General features: G+C 32.1%; 1 protein-coding gene across 1 annotated transcript in view; it reads right to left on the reverse strand.

Moving 5' to 3' along the window:
• The window catches only part of Myo9a (myosin IXA), a 254,323-nt gene that overhangs the window by 164,817 nt on the left and 68,718 nt on the right, over positions 1-20,788 (reverse strand). Inside the window, exons 5-8 of the mRNA XM_026387807.2 lie at positions 13,844-13,943; positions 12,255-12,311; positions 8,670-8,767; positions 5,051-5,177 (exon numbers count right to left, since the gene is read on the reverse strand). Of these exons, the coding sequence (XP_026243592.2) occupies positions 5,051-5,177; positions 8,670-8,767; positions 12,255-12,311; positions 13,844-13,943 (382 nt within the window). The remainder of the gene's footprint in view (positions 1-5,050; positions 5,178-8,669; positions 8,768-12,254; positions 12,312-13,843; positions 13,944-20,788) is intronic.

The following is a 20,788-nucleotide window of genomic DNA, read 5'->3' on the forward strand; positions in this document are numbered from 1 at the left end:
GCATACCAATAATACCTGTGTGTAATATGGTCTTCTATTTATCGTAATTATAATCACATTTACACTCCTTTCAATTTTGCACAACTGGAAAATACACTACAATGAATATTCCTGCATATGAATTCAAGAGTTCCTGTAATGAACAAACTTAAAAATAAAATTATCAGTTTATAAGATACTCATTTTCAGCTTTACAGGATATTACCAAACTCCTATATATAATTTTTACCAATGTGCTCTCTGAACAGTAACACTGAAAGCTCCTATTTCCTCAAACCTTGACTATATTTGGTTTTATCAGGCCTTTAAATTTTATAATACTGAGGATGATAAAATGGTAAAACAAAGATATTTTATAAAAGCATGAATATGTAATGAAAATATTACATTCATAAAAATTTAAGGAGACAACATAATATCAAACCATGTCAAGCAAAATAATGTTACATTATAAGGAAAAGCTGAGTTATAAAATAATAGAAGGAAGTATTATCCCCACTATCAGTAATTTATGTCAGATTAAAAAAAATCCTTTCACAGATATTTAAGTACTGGGGAATGAACCCAGGTGCACTTTACCACTAGGCCACATCCCCAGTCCATTTTATTTTTTAAAAGAGGATTTTGTTAAATTGTTGAGGCTGGCCTTGAACCTGAGTCAATGGAATTACAGGCATGTACCTATCACTAAACTTGGCCATGAAAGTATAATTTTGAACCATATTCAACAGGAAAGTATCTGGCAAATATAACACCATAAAAATATGTATATGCCCTCTTTTAAAGTATCCATTGCTCAATTCTCAAATTTCAAAAACTGCAAATAATTTGAGGCACATTATCTTCACAAAATACAGTAAAACTAAAAATGCACAATGAAGTTTAAATACAAAGCACCCAACCTAATAGATATATTTAAAATACTTTGAAAAATGCAAATAATACTGGGTTTCAAAAAATAACAAAACTAAGACAGGTAAGAAGAAACATATGCAAGAAAAAAACAAAGGTATATTATATGGTACATTTCTACAATTATTCAAAATAAATATTTTAAAATAGGTGGCAGTATATATCAGTGGTAGAGCACAGGCTTACAGCATGTAAGAGGCCCAGGATCCCCAACTCCACCACCAACAACAAAAAAACCTATGCTGTAGACTCAAGAAATCTTTTTTTTTTTTTTTTTTTTTTTTTTTAAAGAGAGAGTGAGAGAGAGAGAGAGAGAGAGAGAGAGAGAATTTTTAATATTTATTTTTTAGTTCTCGGCGGACACAACATCTTTGTTGGTATGTGGTGCTGAGGATCGAACCCGGGCCGCACGCATGCCAGGCGAGCGCGCTACCGCTGAGCCACATCTCCAGCCCCCTCAAGAAATCTTTTTAAAGAATAAATATTTATTAGTAGAAAATTCAACAATCTCAATCCCCACTAACAGAAAAAATATAAATTGTATTTTATCAATGAAATCTTAAAAGAGTTAAAAGAACCTAGAATATATAAATCAGAATTGAAAACTCTCAAAAATATAATATCAAATTAAAAAGTCAAATTTCAGAATGATTTTTTACAGTAAAGTCTGAATTTTCACACAAAAGAAAAAATTAAGAGAAACATATGGGTAATAATGAGTATAATGCATTTCACTATTGTCATGTATTTTAAAAAATTTTTTTAAAAAGAGACAAACAAAATTCAAAGAGGGAAAAATTCAAATTCATAATTTTAAAATAATAATGTTTAAAAAAGAGAAACAAAATTCAAAAAGAGAAAAAATTTCAAATTAATAAAATATTTTTAAGGAAATCAAAAATAATTAATTTTAGATGTCTAACATATGATTTCTTAGAAAAATAAGAATTATTAAAACAATTCACATCAGCTTTGAAAAGTAATAAAAAATTCATTAACATGGAACAAATGGGAAAAGCATCCAATAAAACTCTCATAAGGTTGATCTCTCAAACCTTTCAAGAACACACTATTGATCCTTCTTTTAAAAACAGGAAAAAGAATGAAAATGACCTAAGTCATTTTGGTGAATTGGCTTTCTGCTGGCACTAAAGCCTGACAGAGATAATAAATAGATCTATACACATGCACAACCACAGAAAACACATTAATCTTATTTTATTTGGTAAGCATCCTAAAGAAAATATTAATAAATTATTGATATTTGAATCAGCTACCTCTAAAATTTCCTAAATATTTTGTTATACACATATGACTTTCAAAATTTTTACGTTATCAATACAAACCCAACACCAGTAGATTAACTATTCAATGTACAATATTTCATATTTATCTAACTGAAAAACTGTATGTAAATTAAAAACCCGTTCTTTATATTATTTGAGCAGATGTTAAAATATACTCAAGATACAAAATCTGATAAAAACTGAACAGCTTTTGGTAAGGATGATGGTTCTAAAAAAACAAAAAAAACATCCTCCATAATTACAATAAATCTACTGTAGAGTTTTCACATTTCACTTAATCTCACCAGCAAAATCTATCCAAATAGGCTTTAGTATACAAAAGAATAAAAATATTCATTGCTGCATGAGATAACAAATTTAAAAACTAGAAAAAGTAAAATTAAATCACTACCTTTAAACTATTCTTCAAAATTACCTATGTTTATCACTGAACTGAATCTCTTTAGGAAAATGGGAAATTATATTAAATTTTAACTAAGCAGCTTAAATTTTAAGTTAAGCCAGTTCACCAAAGCTTTAAGGCTTCAATTATCATCAATCTTAAACAACTAGTGGCCATCAATTTTTAAAATAATTTCTAAGACCTAATTACAGGTATATCATGGTAGACAAATTTGAAGCTATTTTCTTTCTATTTAATACCAACCTTCAGTCCTAGAACCAGTCCAAAGTACACAAAAGAATAAATTTAAGTAGTTTGTATTAAGTAATTTGGTTAAAAGTAAGATCTGCTATCAAATCACATCTTTGATACTGGTAATTCCAATTCTCAGAATTTGATTTCTCCTTTTTCTTTCAAGTTGCCTGGACTATCTTATCATTGTCTCACCAGAAAAGGAATAATTCACTAGGTCTAGAAGCTCTGATACTTGCTGAAGGCCTGGATATAAATAACACCAACCAGTCATATTGTCCAGTATTATAACACCACCAAATGCTTGACCAAAATATCACCTGAAGTGCCTGATTGAAATATTCTTTGTTCTCTGACCTTCAGACCTTCAAAATTATAATCTTATGGCACCACAGTCCATCTCCCCATAAAATTCTTTCCAATGAGTGAGTCTAGTTCCAATTTAAGATACTCCCTTTGCCTGCCCCTTTCTCCAGGATGTCATTTCATTATAACTAAAAGAAATGCCCAGTCATGTGTCGTGCTGTGCTTACATAAATAGGAAAAAGGCATCCAGGTTCTCCAAGAGCACTGTAGCCTTCTAATGGACACAACTAGAAAACAATTAACTTTATACTACAAAACCCAAACTACACCAACTAGAAGGAGATGTTCTATGCATAGGGAGTTGGTTTAGACTACTTAATAAGTTTACTCTCAATGAAGTAGCAAATGAACCAAGATTTGAAAATATTAATATTTCAACTTCTAAAAGGCACAGTAAGCTATAATTTCTAACTGCCAAAAACTGGAAATAAAGAAGACTTCCTCCAATAGGTGAATGGATAAGCATACTGCAGTATACCCACACATACAATGGAATATTACCCAGAGGTAAAAAGAAATGAACTATCAAGCCACAAAAAGACATGGATAAATCTTAAAACACCTACTACTAAATAAAATAAATCATTCTGAAAACCTACATGCTCTATCATCCCAATTACACCGCAATTACATTATATTACATTCTGTTAAGAACAAATTTTTACCACCAGGAAAATGATAAGAAGTTGTTACCAACTTAGAGAGAAGAGTTGAATAAGTACAGAGAAATTTTTAGACCTGTAAAACTATTCTGTATAACATTATAATGGGGATACCTGGCTTCATGTCCTTGTCAAACCCATTCAGCACAGAGTAATGTATGTAAATTTCTTTAATTATCAAGACATTAGGAAAAATTCCAGGAAAGACCATGACAAGAGACTTTACTAACTTTATGACAAATATAAGAAAAAAAATCTCAAGAAAGAAGATAGGAAAAGATGACAATCTAAGCAACTTTAGAAACTAGTGGAATCTCTAGGACTAAAGACAAAAAGAATTGTCCATAGGCACTATACTCAATTTGAGAAAGTTATTTCCCATAAATAACTACTACAAAAGAACATTGTTAACTGCACATTTATGGATGGCAGAGGGTGTAAAAGGGTTTCTCATTGTTTGAGGAGAAGTTAACAGATATGCAAGGTGAGAGACTAAATGATTCATGTAGGAATGGATTTTTAGAAACTTCAGTATGAAGTCATGCTTAGCTTTATATAGATGAAGATGATTACATATAGAAATATTTATAGATATGTGTATATACACAAGTTAGAATATACATATATTTTTCCTTGATCTGTCAGATGAGAGGGTCTGTAAGAAACAACATTCCATCTTATAGGGTGAATCTGAAAGATGAGTAGAAGATGAGAACATTCAAATTATATTCAACCCATTAAGAAAAAAGCAGTTATCTTTACTCACCTACCCCAAAACCCCATTTTTAAGTAAAATAATCTAACCAAAATCTTCACTATGAGAAGAAAAATCTCAGATTTGGAAAAAGCAAAATAAACATACATTTTTCCACAATATTATAAAGTCTAGAGTAGAAATATTCATCCTATCTAACAAACTGAGTAATTATAAATGTGTGCAGCAAGTAGAGGCAGAGGAGAAAACACAACTGTCTATAAATTCTGGCACACTCAATAGTAAAGTAAGGCAGATGTCAGGAGGAACTCCATCTTTTAGAAACACTATTAAGAAAGAATATCTAATAAAATCATTAATAAAAAGCATTAATCCACATATATCTATAAAATAGTTACACAAAAAAGAATTTTACATTCTAAAATTCTTGCTAATTGAAAATGTCATCACTCACTTCTAGTAATTCTGATACAACAGGCAGAACTTCAGGATTACAGATATCAATGGAGTCATCCCGGTATGTCTTCTTTTTATAGCAGATATTACCCAAATGTAGTATTGCTGAGAGGAGAGAGAATATCCTGTGAAAATAAAAGCACAACTTACAAATTGAAAATGTGCATTCTCAAAGCTTGTTTCATTCTAAAATTCTTGCTAAGCAAAATACCAGTACAAATAGTTTTCAGAAAAACAAGAAACATGAGAATAACTACAAATAAATCAAAAGTCACTGCAAAGTGCTATACATGACCTTAGTTCCAGTATTATACCACTTGTTATGTAGTTGCTTCAAGAGATTTCTTTTTTTTAACATTTGAATCAGATGGGATATAATTTCTCATTTTTCTGAGTGTACAGGTTGCAGAATCACATTGGTCATGAGGTCACATATGTACACACAGTAATAATAATGTCTATTTCATTCTACTATCCTTCCTTTCCCCCATCCCCTCCCCTCCCCTCACTTCTCTCTACCCAATCTAAGGTGACACTATTCTTTTTTTTTCCCTTACATTTTCATACATGTATTTTGTATAACGATGAGGGTCTCCTTCCACCTTCCATGCAATTCCCCTTTTCGCTCCCTTTCCCTCCAACCTCTCTTCCCTATCTAGAGGTAATCTCTTCCCATGCTCCTCCTCCCCACCCCATTTTGTGTCACCCCCCTTATATCAGAGAAGACATATGGCATTTGCTTTTCTGGGACTGGCTAACTTCACTTAGCATAATCTGCTCTAATGCAATCCATTTCCCTCCAAATGCCATAATCTTGTTATTTTTTGGTGCTGAGTAATATTCCATTGTGTATATATGACACTTTTTTTTATCCATTCATCCATTGAAGGGCACCTAGGTTGGCTCCACAGTCTAGCTATTGTTAATTGTGCTGCTATAAATACTGATGTGGCTGTGTCCCTGTAATATGTTGTTTTTAGGTCTTCTGGGTATAGACCGAGAAAAGGAATAGCTGGGTCAAATGGTGGTTCCATTCCCAGCTTTTCAAGGAATCTCCATACCGCTTTCCAAATTGGCTGTACCAATTTGCAGTCCCACCAGCAATGTATGAATGTACCTTTTTCCCCCCACATCCTTGCCAGCAGTTGTTGTTTGACTTCATAATGGGTGCCATTCTTACTGGAGTGAGATGGTATTTTAGAGTAGTTATAATTTGCATTTCTGATTGCTAGAGATGATGAGCATTTTTTTGTGTATTTGTTGATTGATTGTATATCATCTTCTGAGAAGTGTCTGTTCAGGTCCTTGGCCCTTTTGTTGACTGGGTTACTTGGGTTTTTTTGGTGTTTAGCTTTTTGAGTTCTTTGTATACCCTAAAGATTAGAGCTCTATCTGATGTATAAGGGGTAAAAATTTGTTCCCAGGATGTAGGCTCACTATTCACCTCACATATTGTTTCTTTCAAGAGATGTCTTGCCTGAAATTGTTGTAGTATTTTAACAAGTCCATGTGTTTACAAATACTATTGTTTCTATCTGGAATACATTTTCCCCATACTATTTTAGAAACATTGAAACAAAATCTGTGAAGGAAAGGCCTCAAAATTTGCATTTTTATCAGTTATCTGTGGCTATTTTTTAATGATTAATCATGTTTAAAAATGCTTTTTCTTTGTTAAGTATGAGGCCAGAGTGGTATATTATCTAATAATTAGACCCCTTTGTGAAATACTCTACACTGGATCCTCTCTCATGTGCCTAGTCCCTATATCAGAGGAACATATTCCTCCAGTAAATAATCAATTCATCTACCTTTGCACTATATCCCACTGACTCCAGTTAACTCTCTCTCACCTAAACTAGAAGAACTTTCTATCAAAATACTCTCTTTTTTATCTTTCTCTTATTTTAAACAAACTGCTGAGATTCAACATGTTCTTCTCTTCAAAGTAAGCTTAGTAAAATATTAAATCACTTGTTTTCACCTTGTTATTCCTACTTAGTACCACATTTGGCATCTTCTACCCCCTAATATATCTCAGAGGTTACCAAGGACTTCCACATAGCTAGGAAGAGATATGACATTATCTGACATTTCAGAGGCATTTAACACAGCTAATCACTTCATTTAAAAGCCCTTTCTGAATCTCTTAAATACATATAACTTTGTACCTTTACCAGTTGAAAATAACTACTTGTCTTCCTAAAATTAGGAAGTATTCTAAATAAAGCAAAAATATTGCTTTAGGAACCAGATATACTTTGAATCAACATCTAGTTCATGAGTCTAATTTTTCAAATAACATAAAATTTTAAAATGTTTGAATCACTCTCATGAGTGATTGTAAAGGAATAATTCATTAAAGTTTACTGAAATAAAGTAGAAAATAAACACAGTATCAACAGAAACATAAAAACTAATGCAAGTCAGGCAGCCTCAGCAAAGAGGGGGATGCCAGGCAACTCAGTGAGACTCTTTTTCTAAGTAAAATACAAAATAGGGCTGGGGATATGGCTCATTGTCAAGTGCCCCTGAATTCAATCCCCATGACTAAAAAAAAAAACTAATGGAGGTCAAAAAACATAACAAATTCATGACCCACTTTTTCAACAATTATTTTTAGTGGTAGTTTATATGGTAGCTAACTATATTGTTTCCACATCTGGGGTTTAATGATCAGCACATTAATGCTCTCCCACACAAATATGTGATCCATCAACAATTATGTCATATAAGTAATCCAAAGCACTATAAATCAACATAAAAAATATTTTAAAACATGAACAAGAATCCCTGTTTTCAAAAAGTACCTTTCTTGGTGGTGGTGCTGGAGACTGAACCCAGGGACTTGTGTATGCGAGGCAAGCACTCTACCAACTGAACTATATATCCCCAGCCTCAAGAATAAAACCTTATATTAGATGATGACAGTAAATAACTATACTATAGGTCAGATATTTTTAAAATACAGATGGTAATAACAAAGCACAATTATGGAAATTTTTCATTAAAAAAAGGCAGGACATGAACAGAGCTTTAAAGAAAACAAGTTTCAATTTGCATACCAAAATTAAATTGTGTTTTGTTGTCAGATATGCATAACATCACTGATACAGAAAAAGAGGAGTTATAAAAGTAGCATTATACAGTAATAATTTTATATGTGTTTGTGTTGTATTTTTAAAGTAAGGTGCATGGATAGCGTTCAGGGGAACAATGAATGTTTATGGCTGTACATTTCACAATAAAGAAGAGCTCCAGCTTTCTCTGGATTCTCAAAGAACTTATAACCAAAAAAATAGCTGAGGCAATAGTTAGAAAATTATTTGAAAGAATCAAAGGAAATAACTAGGAATGATGGCACATGCCTATAATCCCAGTAAATGTGAGGCAGGAGGACTACAAATTCAAGATCAGCCTCAGCAACTTAGTGAGACCCTGTTTCAAAATAAAAATTATGAAAGAGTGGGGATGTAGCTAGGTTCAATCCTCAGTACACACACACACCAAAAAAAAAAAAAAAAAAAAAAAAAACAAAGAACAAAAAATATTTCAAAGACATGTATGTAGTGATTTATTCTCTACTGGGGATATAAGAATACAAGAAATAAACTCACTGTCTTCTTGTCTTCGGAAGAAATCCTACCATTTCCATGGCCAGTTGTAAGCGTTCAAAGTCATGTCTCAAATCTTCTCCCTCCACCGAGAAGCAATTCTGCATTAGATAAAAAGAGAAAAAAATCAAAATTACCTATTAAATAATGTAGACCATTAAGAAACATGGTAATTTAAGATAAGTACATGTATGTATAAATGCAAATTAAAACTGGTAGACTACTCATACATACCTAGATTCATTATATTTCCTATCTGACTATAGAGGTATGCAAAGTAAACACATACCTACGAAAATACCAGTAAGTTACCTTTTCTCCCCCTTTCACAATTATCAAGACAAAAATCTCAAAAATTACTTAAAATAGAGTGTTATAGGTACTTACAAGGTATGTTAATACCAAGTTTGATTTTAAGTAATTCTGAAGAATTAAGAGACTCATATTATTTAAGAGAGCTCAAGTCTAAGAGCAAATGTTATTTATTCGACAAATAAAATTTAACAAGTATCCATCATATTCAAGGCACTGAACTAAATCCTGGTGATACAAAAATAAATCTTAGAACAGGCGGTAATGTAACTGAGAATAAGATCATAGATTTACATAATATGAAGCATTTTATATTATGTATTATGTTATTAGCTATATTTCTATTATTTCACAGTTTCTAAGGAAAGAATAAAAATAACATGACAATCAAGCAAAGAAAGAAAGAAATACACGTAAAGGTTTTTATGAAATTCTCAAAAAGTACATATGAGTCAGTAAAAAAGTTATGGAGTAGCAGTAAAAACATTATTTTATTTAACCTTTACATTTCAGTTCCCAAAACAAACAGTAACACAGTGTAGATGTAATCTAAATCTTTAAAACCTTTTTACTACATGTTCTCACATTACTTTGTACTTACAGAGTCAAACACCTCTTACATTTGTGCTTATAAATGCCTATTTTCCTAGGTAATGATCCATAAAGAACTCAATGAATCTGTCTTATTCATTGCAGATCTCAAGCATCAAGTCAACCCCAAGAGGAATTACTGAAGTAAATACATAATCATTTAATCTTAAAATCCTACCTCGTATTTCAACCCTAAAATTCCAGGCTTAGTTCAGATAGATAAAACAATCAGGTGAAACTGACCATTTACACTAATGACCAGTTATATTGATAGACCAGCTTTAAAGAATGATAGTAGACATCAAACAAAATGATATCAGTATTTATTTCCCACATTTTACAACTGAGAAAACAAAGGTTAAGACATGTTAACAGCAATAAAAATAACTTCCGTTTAAGTAGATTATACCATTTGAATATGGAAAATCTGTACTTACTAAATATCTACTTGATATGTATAATTGCACTAAATCCTCAAAACACAGAGGTAATTAATATACATTTATAGACAAGAAAACATTTAGAATTTTAAAAACTTGCCCAAAGTCAAAATCTTATAAACCACTTCCAAATCCTGTGTTCTCTTCCCTGCAACCCTGAAGCCACTTACTTAATAGGGGTAACCTTAAAAGGAATTAAATCACCATTCAATAGCTCACAACAGTTACCTGATAAAAAATAAATTTTCTCATGAGGGTTCCCTTGGGAGCCCTCATATATCATTACAAAATATATACATCATGCAGAGTACATCATGCACAAATGGTAGAACGGTCCTTCAACAATCCTCTTAGGATATAATGCTAGTTACATAAATTCTAGGAACTCATAGGAAAAGAAAGTTTAGCTTGTTCCCAAATGTACCAGAGTTAAGAGCCAACAGGCTAAAACTACAGGATATTCAGAATGACTGACTGATTTATTAACCAACTTGTAAGAACAAGAATCAGAACATAATCAAAGTTCAAACTAAAACAGCAGGAGAATATTGATGAAAGCAATATTAAAAGATTAGGAGATTAAGGTCATAAAAATCTTCTCAAGAGAAAAGATGGATAACAATTTCAGTGACGGCAGCAAACAGTAACAACCAGTTTTTCTGCACTTAGTGTTCAGAATTCTATCAAGCTTTTCGTATGCATTGTTCAAATTAATATTTCCCCTTAAGATGAGAATGAAAGAATTAAGCAACCTTTCTGACGATCTCAAACTAGTTAAATGGAGGTACTTTACTTCAGAGCCCAAATTCTTAAACATTACTTACACCATCTCTGAAAAAATGTAGATCAGTTCCTGTCCTGCCTACATTCCAAAGATAACCAATTCACTTGATGTAATAAGGGAAAGATGGAAAGGAGGAGCATCGTAACAATGGCAAAACAACTTAAAATTTGTCTTATTAAAATTCATCAGAATTTTATAAATTTAAATGTATAGAATTTATTTCTCAAAATGTTATATCTAAAACCAAACTTTTCTTGATTGTGAAATGGTAATGTAATTAAACTTTACCTAAGAGAAAAATTAATATCTACACAGACTGGTCATTCTAAAGTGAAAATAGACTACTTTTTTTAGTATTTATTTTTTAGTTGTAGTTTATTTATTTATTCTTATGTGGTGCTAAGGATCAAACCCAGGGCCTTGCGCATGCTAGGCAAACACTCTACTGATAAGCCACAACCCCAGCCCCAGAAAACAGACTACTTTTGCAATTAGTGGAATTTATAATCACAAGCAGTGAGAATTAAAGCTGTGGATTTTTAAAGCAAGGACTAAGACATGCTTATGCTTCCAGGAATAAATTTAATAAATTAATTTATTAGTTATTAATAAACATAGTAGATGTATCTGTGTTTTTAGCCTTTACATCTGATCTAATTAAAAACTGATTCAACAAGGTTTTCTGTGTTCTTTTTACGGCTAGAAACTTGTCTTTATAAAATATAACAAGTAAAGCTCAATTTACCCATTTTTATTACATTTTATATGTCCTTAAATAACTCAATTTTTTCTTTTTTTTTTAAGAGATAGAGAGAATTTTTTAATATTTTTTTTTAGTTTTTGGCAGACACAACATCTTTGTTTGTATGTGGTGCTGAGGATCGAACCCGGGCTGCATGCATGATAGGCGAGAGCACTACTGCTTGAGCCACATCCCCAGCCCTTAAATAATTCAATTTAAACCCTAAAAATCTTATAGGAATTTCAATACTTAATTTTTTAAACATTTTATTAACCCAAGTAGCCTGTTATGCAATTTTTAAAAAGAAGAAAAATATACATGCATTCGTTTTGTGAAAAGATTGTTGGCACAGGAAACAGGAATAACGTAATTTTTTTAAATAAATAATCACTACTCATAATATGTGATGTAATAAAACAGCTAAATAGTAATTTTTAAAAATCTCAGAGAAAATAACATAATTCATACAGATCCATACATAACAATGCTGCAGTTCATTATCAAAATAAATACTAAATGTAGATTAAACATTAGCAAATTTTAAAAATATCCAAAATTGTAAACTGGTTTTTAATCAAACCATATACATATAAATCAATCATTCAGAGAAATCAAATACTGACTGATCTTCTTTCCTACACTGTTTTCAAGATGTATATAAATAAGCAACATGAGGGCCTTTTAACAGGAACACATAATATTTAGGTACTTGTACTGACCGGCTCATAGTCATAGCAATAATCATCCCAGCTCTGTCTGAGGGGTTTCTTTGTTATCTGAAAGTAAAGCAGATTAGTTAGGCAAAAGTTATTAAGTAATGGTACACTTCTCTAACAATCTCTTAGATGTTATATGCAGGTAGCACTACTGCTATCTAAATAGAAGTTACTTTGTACAGCAATATAAAATAAGAAAAAAGCATTCAGATCATTGGAGATCATATATTATTCTGTCGAACCCATATATGCTACTGTCCACTGACTCTGATATTCATCAACTGATGATTCCCACATCCTAATACTGATATTAGAAGGAAACAGAAGTCTGGATTTCCTGCTACTAACAACTATCAACTCATTTATGGATGATTACTACCTTGCAAAGAAGAAAATATTTAATCACCCAAATACCAAGCAAGTAATTTAAACAGAGAAGGAAAAAAACCCAGAAACAGAATTGGCAATTTTTTTAAATTTTCTTAATTCTGCCTGATAAAAATGTCTATTATTATATCATATATAAATGGTATTTTGAATAACTTTGAAATTCTTGATATATTAATATAAAGCTAAGGAAAATTATATTAACATGTAATTTCAAGATTAAGAAATATGAGTTATACAGTACACTCTTAGGAAAAATCTAAGATGTTACTTTCATAACATTATATACAACCTATAATCTTTGAGTCATCATTAAAGAATTAATTAATTTTTAAAAATCTACATATGTATTTTTTAATTGCCATAAAGAAATTTTTTCCATAGACATTATATTTTGCATCAAACAAAAAATAAGGAGAGACAATCTATTAAATGGTCCCGTTATAGCAATTCCATTAATACTGGTTTTAGAATTTTTGTTAATATGAGAAATAAAATTAGAGAAATCAATGTTATGAAAATTATGAGAATCACTCCTTATTTTGGAAGCTTAGGGGTAAATATTGAATTTTAAAGAAACATTTAAATTCTTCAATTCATTTGCCTTTCAAATTTTTTTCCTTTTTAGTCTCATTCTATAAATGAGACAAGGTCTCACTATTTTGCCCAAGCTGGGCTTGAACTTGAAATCCTCCTGTCTGAGGCTGCAGGTATGTGTCACCACACACAGTTAGAGGAATTTCACACTAAATGTTTTTTTAAAAAAAAAAAAATCATTAAATTGTAAAGTCAAACTCTTAAGTCAGTGTCATAACAACCTGCAAAGAGGTAGTTGCATTAAGACTGTAAAACATGCAAATCAGGTTTCAGGTAATCCCTTTATAAAGGACAATCATTACTCTGTAAAAAGTAAATTACTTTGGCAAAATCACATTTCTCATATGGAAGTACCAATAAGCAACTTATTATATTCCATCACAAAACACAGAAAGAGTACATATAACTAATTTTTAACACACAAGGGTGCTGATAATTTGTATATTTGAAAATTGCATCATATAAATTTTTAAATTGTATGTATGAAAATGCTAGTTAATATCCATTACCAGGTTTCGGAAAGAAAGGACTAGGAAATAAAAGCTTTCTTCAAGGATGAAAATTTAATCATGCCCTACATTTCAAAATGCTTTTCTTGAATATCTCACCTGATTGAGATAATGATATTCCTCTGGCTGTTTAAGATGAAATGCTAACCTTTCTTCTTCACTTGCTCCTGCCAGAAGGTAATAGAATACATGATAGTTCCTATTGGAAACAAAGAAAAGTAAAGCCTTATAAAATGAACATGGGATTTACAGTAATCATTTAACAGGAAAAAATGAGGAAACATTATTTAGTAAAATGAATTAGAAGGGCTTAATTTTTAATACAAATGTAATGGATTTAATATTTAAGTTTTCCTACAAAAGAGAATGATGTTTTAGGTTCAGAATGTAAAGGAGAGGAACAAAGGTAGCAAAATGTCGTTCTTATAACAAATGAGAAAACTTGCAAATTTGTCAGAATTAACTTCTTCATAACTTTGTAAATTTTTTAAAAATTGCAATGATCACCACTCATGGTGGCATATGCCTGTAATCCCAGCTGCTCCATGAGGCTGAGGCAGGAGAACTGCAAGTTCAAAGCAAAAGCAAGGCACCAAGCAACTCAATGAGACCCTGTCTTTAAATAAAATACAAAATAAGGCTGAGGATGTGGCTCAGTGGTTGAGTGCCTCTGAGTCAATCCTCGGTACTCCCAGTCCCCCAAAATTGCAATTTCACCAATTCATCAGTAGTCTTGAAAACCAACAGCCTGCAATCATGGTGGCCACCAGAAGACTGGCAACCACCAGAAGGGATGTCACAGGGTTGAAGCTTATTCAAGAACTCATTCCCTAAATACCAATATTCTAACTGTCTGGTTTTCCCTCAAAGAAGCCATATTCAAGTCTCTTTTTATATGACCTGATGGAATTCACACAGTTGGGGTAAATAAGAGGTTAACCAAAAAAAAAAAAAAAAACTTAAGGTCAAAAGTTCCAATATATTTCTGGCAATCAAAGAGACCAAACACATGCATAAGCTGTGTACTAGACTAGGATTGTATGTACAAAGACCAGTTGAGGTACAAACTCTCAACTCTATCTAACCTTGAAGGTCTGGACAAGCAAGAAATAAAGACTAACTAAGGTGGATTTAAAATATGCCTAGCAGCTGAGTATTGAAGGCACAACCTTCATCAGATACAGGAGAGCCTTGTGGCGAAGAGTAGAAGACTTATTTATTTCCAAACATTTAAAGAAATCTCTGTCCAATCATTACCTGACAACTAAGTGAAATAAGCACTCAATGATCACACTCAAAAAAGAATACAGATTTTATAAAGTTGGTTCAGAAAAGTCATGAAATAATCAAACAGAAATAAAAACAATTACAAAACCTGAGAGAGGAAAAATCCATCTCCAGGGTTGCTACATTATATGATTTAAAATGTCCAATTTTCAATAAAAAATTATGACACACGCAAAGGAATAAGAAAATATAGCAAAGTAGAAAAAGGAGGAAAAAAATCATTAGTAATTGTCTCTAAGAAATCCCAGACATTACACTTATCACAAGATTTTAATCAGCTATTTTTTTCCTTTTTTATGTGTGTGTGTGGTGCTGGGGATTGAACCCAGGGCCTTGTACATGCAAAGCAAACACTCTACCAAGTGAGCTATATCCCCCAGTCCTTTTTTTCCTTTTATTGGTCCATTATAGTTGTAAATAATATTAGGTTCATTTTTACACAGTAAAACATGCATGGAATTTAATTTATTCCATTTCAGCCTCTAGTACCCACCCTGCCCGCCTCCTCTATTCTGCTTCTTCTCCTCTACGAGTCTACCTCGCAATCACTTATATGTTTTTAATTAATGCTTTAGAGATATATATAAAAATGAAATTCACGGTGATATATTTATACATGTACACTGCATAATTTTGTCAAATTCCTTGTGCATTTCCTCCCCTTTCCTGTCCCTCCTTCTTCCCCTTAAATTTCTTTCTACTCCTCTGATCTTCCCTCTCTATTGATCTGATAGCCAACCCCCCCAACACACTTCTTCTTCCCCATACTCCACCTTCAGCATATAAGAGAGAATATTCAACCCTTGATTTTCTGAGACTGGCTTATTTCACTTACCATGTTATCCAGTTCCATCCATTTATCACCAAATGCTATAAGTTCATTTTCTTTCTTTCTTTCTTTATTTCTTTTACTCAGCCACCTTACTGATGGCCACTGAACTGGTTTCATAACTTGGCTATTTTGAGGTGCACTGCTATTAACACTGATGTGGCTCTATCACTAGAGTATGCTGTTAAACAACTATTTTAAATATAACCAAAGACTAAAGAAAATCCTATTTAGTGAAATAAAGTATAACAAAAATATCTCAACAAAAAGACTATTTAAAAAAATAATCAAAAAGAAATTTTGGAATTGAAAGATATAATTGAAATTAAAATTTTTATAAAATGTTTGCTGAGTTCAATAATAGATATGAATAGGCAGAATAAATAATTGGTGAACTTGAAAGAATCACTGAACTTGAAGGAAGAAAGGTCAATCAGACTAGTCTGGTGAAGAAGAACAAAAATGAAGAAAAATGAACAGTCTCACATAGTTCATCATTAAAAAAATAATATATATATTATATATGATATAATATATATATAACGAAAAGCCCAATGTAAGAAAAGAAAGGGTGTAGAAACAATATTTGAAAAATAATTGGCAAAAACTACCCCTTGTGATGGAAAACAATCTGCACATCTCTTAGGGTTTGGAACTTGAATGTAACCCCCAAGACTTATGTGTTGAAGGCTTGATTCCCAATGTAGCAATATTTACAGGTGAAGCTGTTGGGAAGTGATTGGATCAAGAGGGCTCTAACTTCACAAGTGGTTTATTCCATTAATAGCTGAATGAAAGTGGTGGAAACAAAGGTGCTGGAGCAAAATTAAACGAAGTAGGTCACTGAGAGTGTGCTCTAGAAGGGAATTTCTTATCTTGCACCATCGCGCACATGTCTGTGCACGCTGTGCCTGTCTTCCTTTCTTTCTCTCCCTCTTCTCTGTTCATGCCAGCTTTCCTCCACCACACCCTTCTGACACTGATACTGGGTCTCTCCTCAGGTCCAAAGCAATGGAGCCAGCCAACCATGAACTGAAACCGTTGAAATCATGAGCTAAATATTATTTTTCTTCCTCTAAGTTGTTCTTTCCAGGTATATTTGTCACAGTTGCAAAAAGATAATTCAACATCCAAGAAACTCAACAAATTCCAGGGAGGATAAACTCAAAAAATTTCACACCTATGCAAACCAAAACTGTTGAAAGATAAAGTCAAAAAAATTTGGAAGCACCAAAGCATTATAGCTCATCAAAATATTCTAAAATAAGATTGACAGCTAGTTTGTCATAAGGAACTATGGCAAAGGGATAACACAGTCAAAGTGCTTTAAGGGGAAAAAAAACCTGTCAACCACCAATTATGTATTCAGGAAATTATCTTTTAAATATCATAGAGAAATTAAAACGTTCTCAAATATACAAAAACTAAGATTCCATAGTTAGCTGTTGGGCCCTGCAAAAAATATTAAGGGGAGTTTTTCTGGCTGAATTAAAAGGGTATTTTCTTAAATATTTATTTTTTAGTTGTAGTTGGATATTTATGTATGTATGTATCTATCTATCTATCTATCTATCTATCTATCTATCTATCTATCTATTTATTGTATATGTGGTTCTGAGGATTGAACCCAGGGCCTCACACATGGTAGGCGAACACTCTAAGCTGAGCCACAACTCCAGCCCCTTAAAAGGGTATTAAGGAAGATTTAACTAAACATAAAGAAATAATAAAAACACTGGTAAAAGTAACTACATAGGTAAATTTAAAAGAAAGCATATATTTTTGTTTGTAATGCTTTTCTAATAAACTTAAACCGCACTGAGCAATAATTATGAAATCTGTGTTAATGAATGTACCATTGTAAATATGTAATCTGCATGAAAATAACAGCACAAAATGGGAAAGAACAGATTAACAGAAATACAATTTTTTGTACACTATCAAAATTTAGTTGTTATTAATCCAAACACAACTGTTACAAATTCAGATATTAACTATAATCCCCAGGGAAACCACTAAAAATTTACTGAAAATAATAAAATAAATACCAACAGAAATAAAATGGTACCATAAAAAATATTTACTTAACACAATACCAGTACTAGGAAAATAGATGAAGAAAAATATCATAACACATACAGAAAACAAAGAGCATAAGAATATCCTACTGTAACAGTAATTACATGAAATAGAAGTGGACTATACATTCTATCCAAAAGCAGATAACTGGCAAAGGATTAAAAACAAAACTTAAATCAAACTACATGCTACCTATAGGATACACTCTTGAGATTCAAAGACAAATAAGTTGAAAATACATAAAAAATATAAATTTCCAAACTTCCTATATATAACATGCAAATAGTAACCAAAAGAAAGCTGGAGTATCTACATTAATATTGGATGAAATAAGACTTTTAAACAAAATTTGTTCCTAGACACGTAAGACAAATCCATCAAGATACAATAATTCTAAATATAAATGCATCTTAAGCTGAGCCCAAAAATATGTAAGGCAAAAAGTGGAAAGAACCAAAGGAAGAAATAGACAACTCAACAATGATGAGAGGCTTTAATACTCCAATTTCAATAATGGATGAATAACCAGACAAAAGATCAATAGGAAAAAAGACTGAAAAATACTACCTAACAATCATCTATAGAACACTTTCCAACAGAAGGATATACATTTTCTTGAGTTCACATGAAACATTCTCCAGGATAAACCATATGTCAGACCATAAAATAAGTCTCAATTAAGGAAACTGAAATCATACAACACCCATTTCAACCACTTCACAATAAAATTAGAAATCAAAAGCAGAAATCTCTAAAATTCACAAATATGTGGAAATGAAATAACACTCTCATAAATAACCAATGGATTCAAGAAGAAATCACAAAGGAAATACTTTCAGATCCACAAAAATATTAACACCCCTTAGTATCTATCAAGGATTAGTTCTAAGACACCCCTTCACCTCCAGATACCAAAATCTGAAGATGTTCAAGTCCATTATATAATAAAATAGCATACAATTTGCATATAAAACATGTACATCTTCCAATATGCTTTAAATCATCCCTCAGCATAATACCTAATACAATGTAAGAAAAATAGTTGCATTACTATAATATTTAAATAATGAAAAAAACTGCACATTTTCAGTACAGATGCAAATTTTTCCCAAATATTTTCAAACTGAGATTGATTAATCCATAGATGTAGAACACATGGATACAGAGAGCCAACTACATGCCAAAACAGGGGAAATAGCTGAAGCAATGTGTTAATGGTTTGTATGTGAGGTGTCCCCTAAAAGCTCATGTGTGAGGCGATGAAAGAGGTTTAGAAGAGAAATGATTGGGTTATGAGAGTCTTAACCCAATCCATGAAATAATCCCCTAATGAAATTAACTGAGTGGTAACTGTAGGTGTGTAGGGTGTGACTGGAGGAGGTGGGTCTCTAGGAGTGTGCCTTTGAGTTAAGTATTTTGTATCTGGGGAGGGGAGTTTCTATCCCTCTCTCTCTCCTGATCATCATGTGAGCTGCTTCCCTCTGCCACACTCTTCTGCCATGATGTTTAACCTCTCCTTGAGCCAGCTGCCTATGGACTAAGTCCTCTGAAACCCTAAGCCCCCAAATAAATTTCTGCTTCTCTACAGTTGTTCTGGTTGGATCTTTTAGTCAAAGGAGTGAAAAAGCTGACTAAAACTGTGATTTATACCTGTAAACCTGTATTAAAAGAAAAATATGGGGCTGAGACTGTGTCTCAGAGGTAGAGCACTCGCCTAGCACTTGCAAGGTGTTGGGTTCGATCCTCAGCACCACATAAAGATAAAAACAAATAAAAATAAAGGTATTATGTCCAACTCCAACTAAAAAAAAATAATAAAAAAAAGAAAAAACTCAAATCTATAACCTAACTATCTACCTTAAGAAACTAGGAAAAAAGCAACATTCTAAACCAAATGCAAGCAAAAGAGATAAAATAATAAGCATCAGAGCACAAATAAATAAAACAGGAAAATAGAGGACATCAATGAGACAAAAAAAATAGGTTTCTTGCAAAGATCCATAAAATAAAAAACTTTAAAATTATATGAGAGCAAGAGAAACAGGAAGAAAGATAAGGCTGGCAGGTAGAGATTCAAATTTAGAAACAAATGATTGTAAGAGATACTATAAACAAAATTTGTTTAACAAGTTGATAACCTAGATAAAATGGACAAATTTCTAGAAAGATGCAAACTACTAAATCTGACTAAAGAAGAAATAGTCTGAATATATCCATAACAACCAAATTGTTTGAATTACAAATCAAAACTTTACATAAATGAAAGCCCAGAACCAGATGACTTTGTTGGTGAATTCTACCAAACATTTAAAGAACCCAATTCTTCACAAGCCTTTCCAAAATATTATAAAAGGGTACAGTTTCCATTTTATTCTATGAACCAGTGTACTACTACCCTAATATCAAAATAGAAAAAGACATCACAAAAAAAAAAACTTAGAGCAATAAACAGAAAAATCCACAGCAAAATAATAGCAAGCCAAATATAACAACATATCAAAAGGCTTGTATGTGCATGTAACTGCAAATCAAATCCATCAAGGTGTCAGAGAATCGGTTTGTAAATCTGGATCTTTACCTCCCATTCATTTCTAAAACTAGGAAAGCAGGCTGATATCCCCACCATTCCACTAAAATGTATATTCCTATAATCTGAGCAACTTGGGAGGCAGAGGAAGGAGGATCACAGTTTGAGGCCAGCCTCAACAACCTTTCTCAAAAAGGATGAGATATAGCTCAATGATTAAGCTCCCCAGTTTAAAAAAAAAAGGGGGGGGATGGTCTGGGGATGTGCTCATACCTTGGGTTCAATCCTTAATACAGGGGAGTACTAATTAATTGATATCAAC

Source organism: Urocitellus parryii, chromosome 6, assembly GCF_045843805.1.
Source record: "Urocitellus parryii isolate mUroPar1 chromosome 6, mUroPar1.hap1, whole genome shotgun sequence".
NCBI lineage: Eukaryota > Metazoa > Chordata > Mammalia > Rodentia > Sciuridae > Urocitellus > Urocitellus parryii.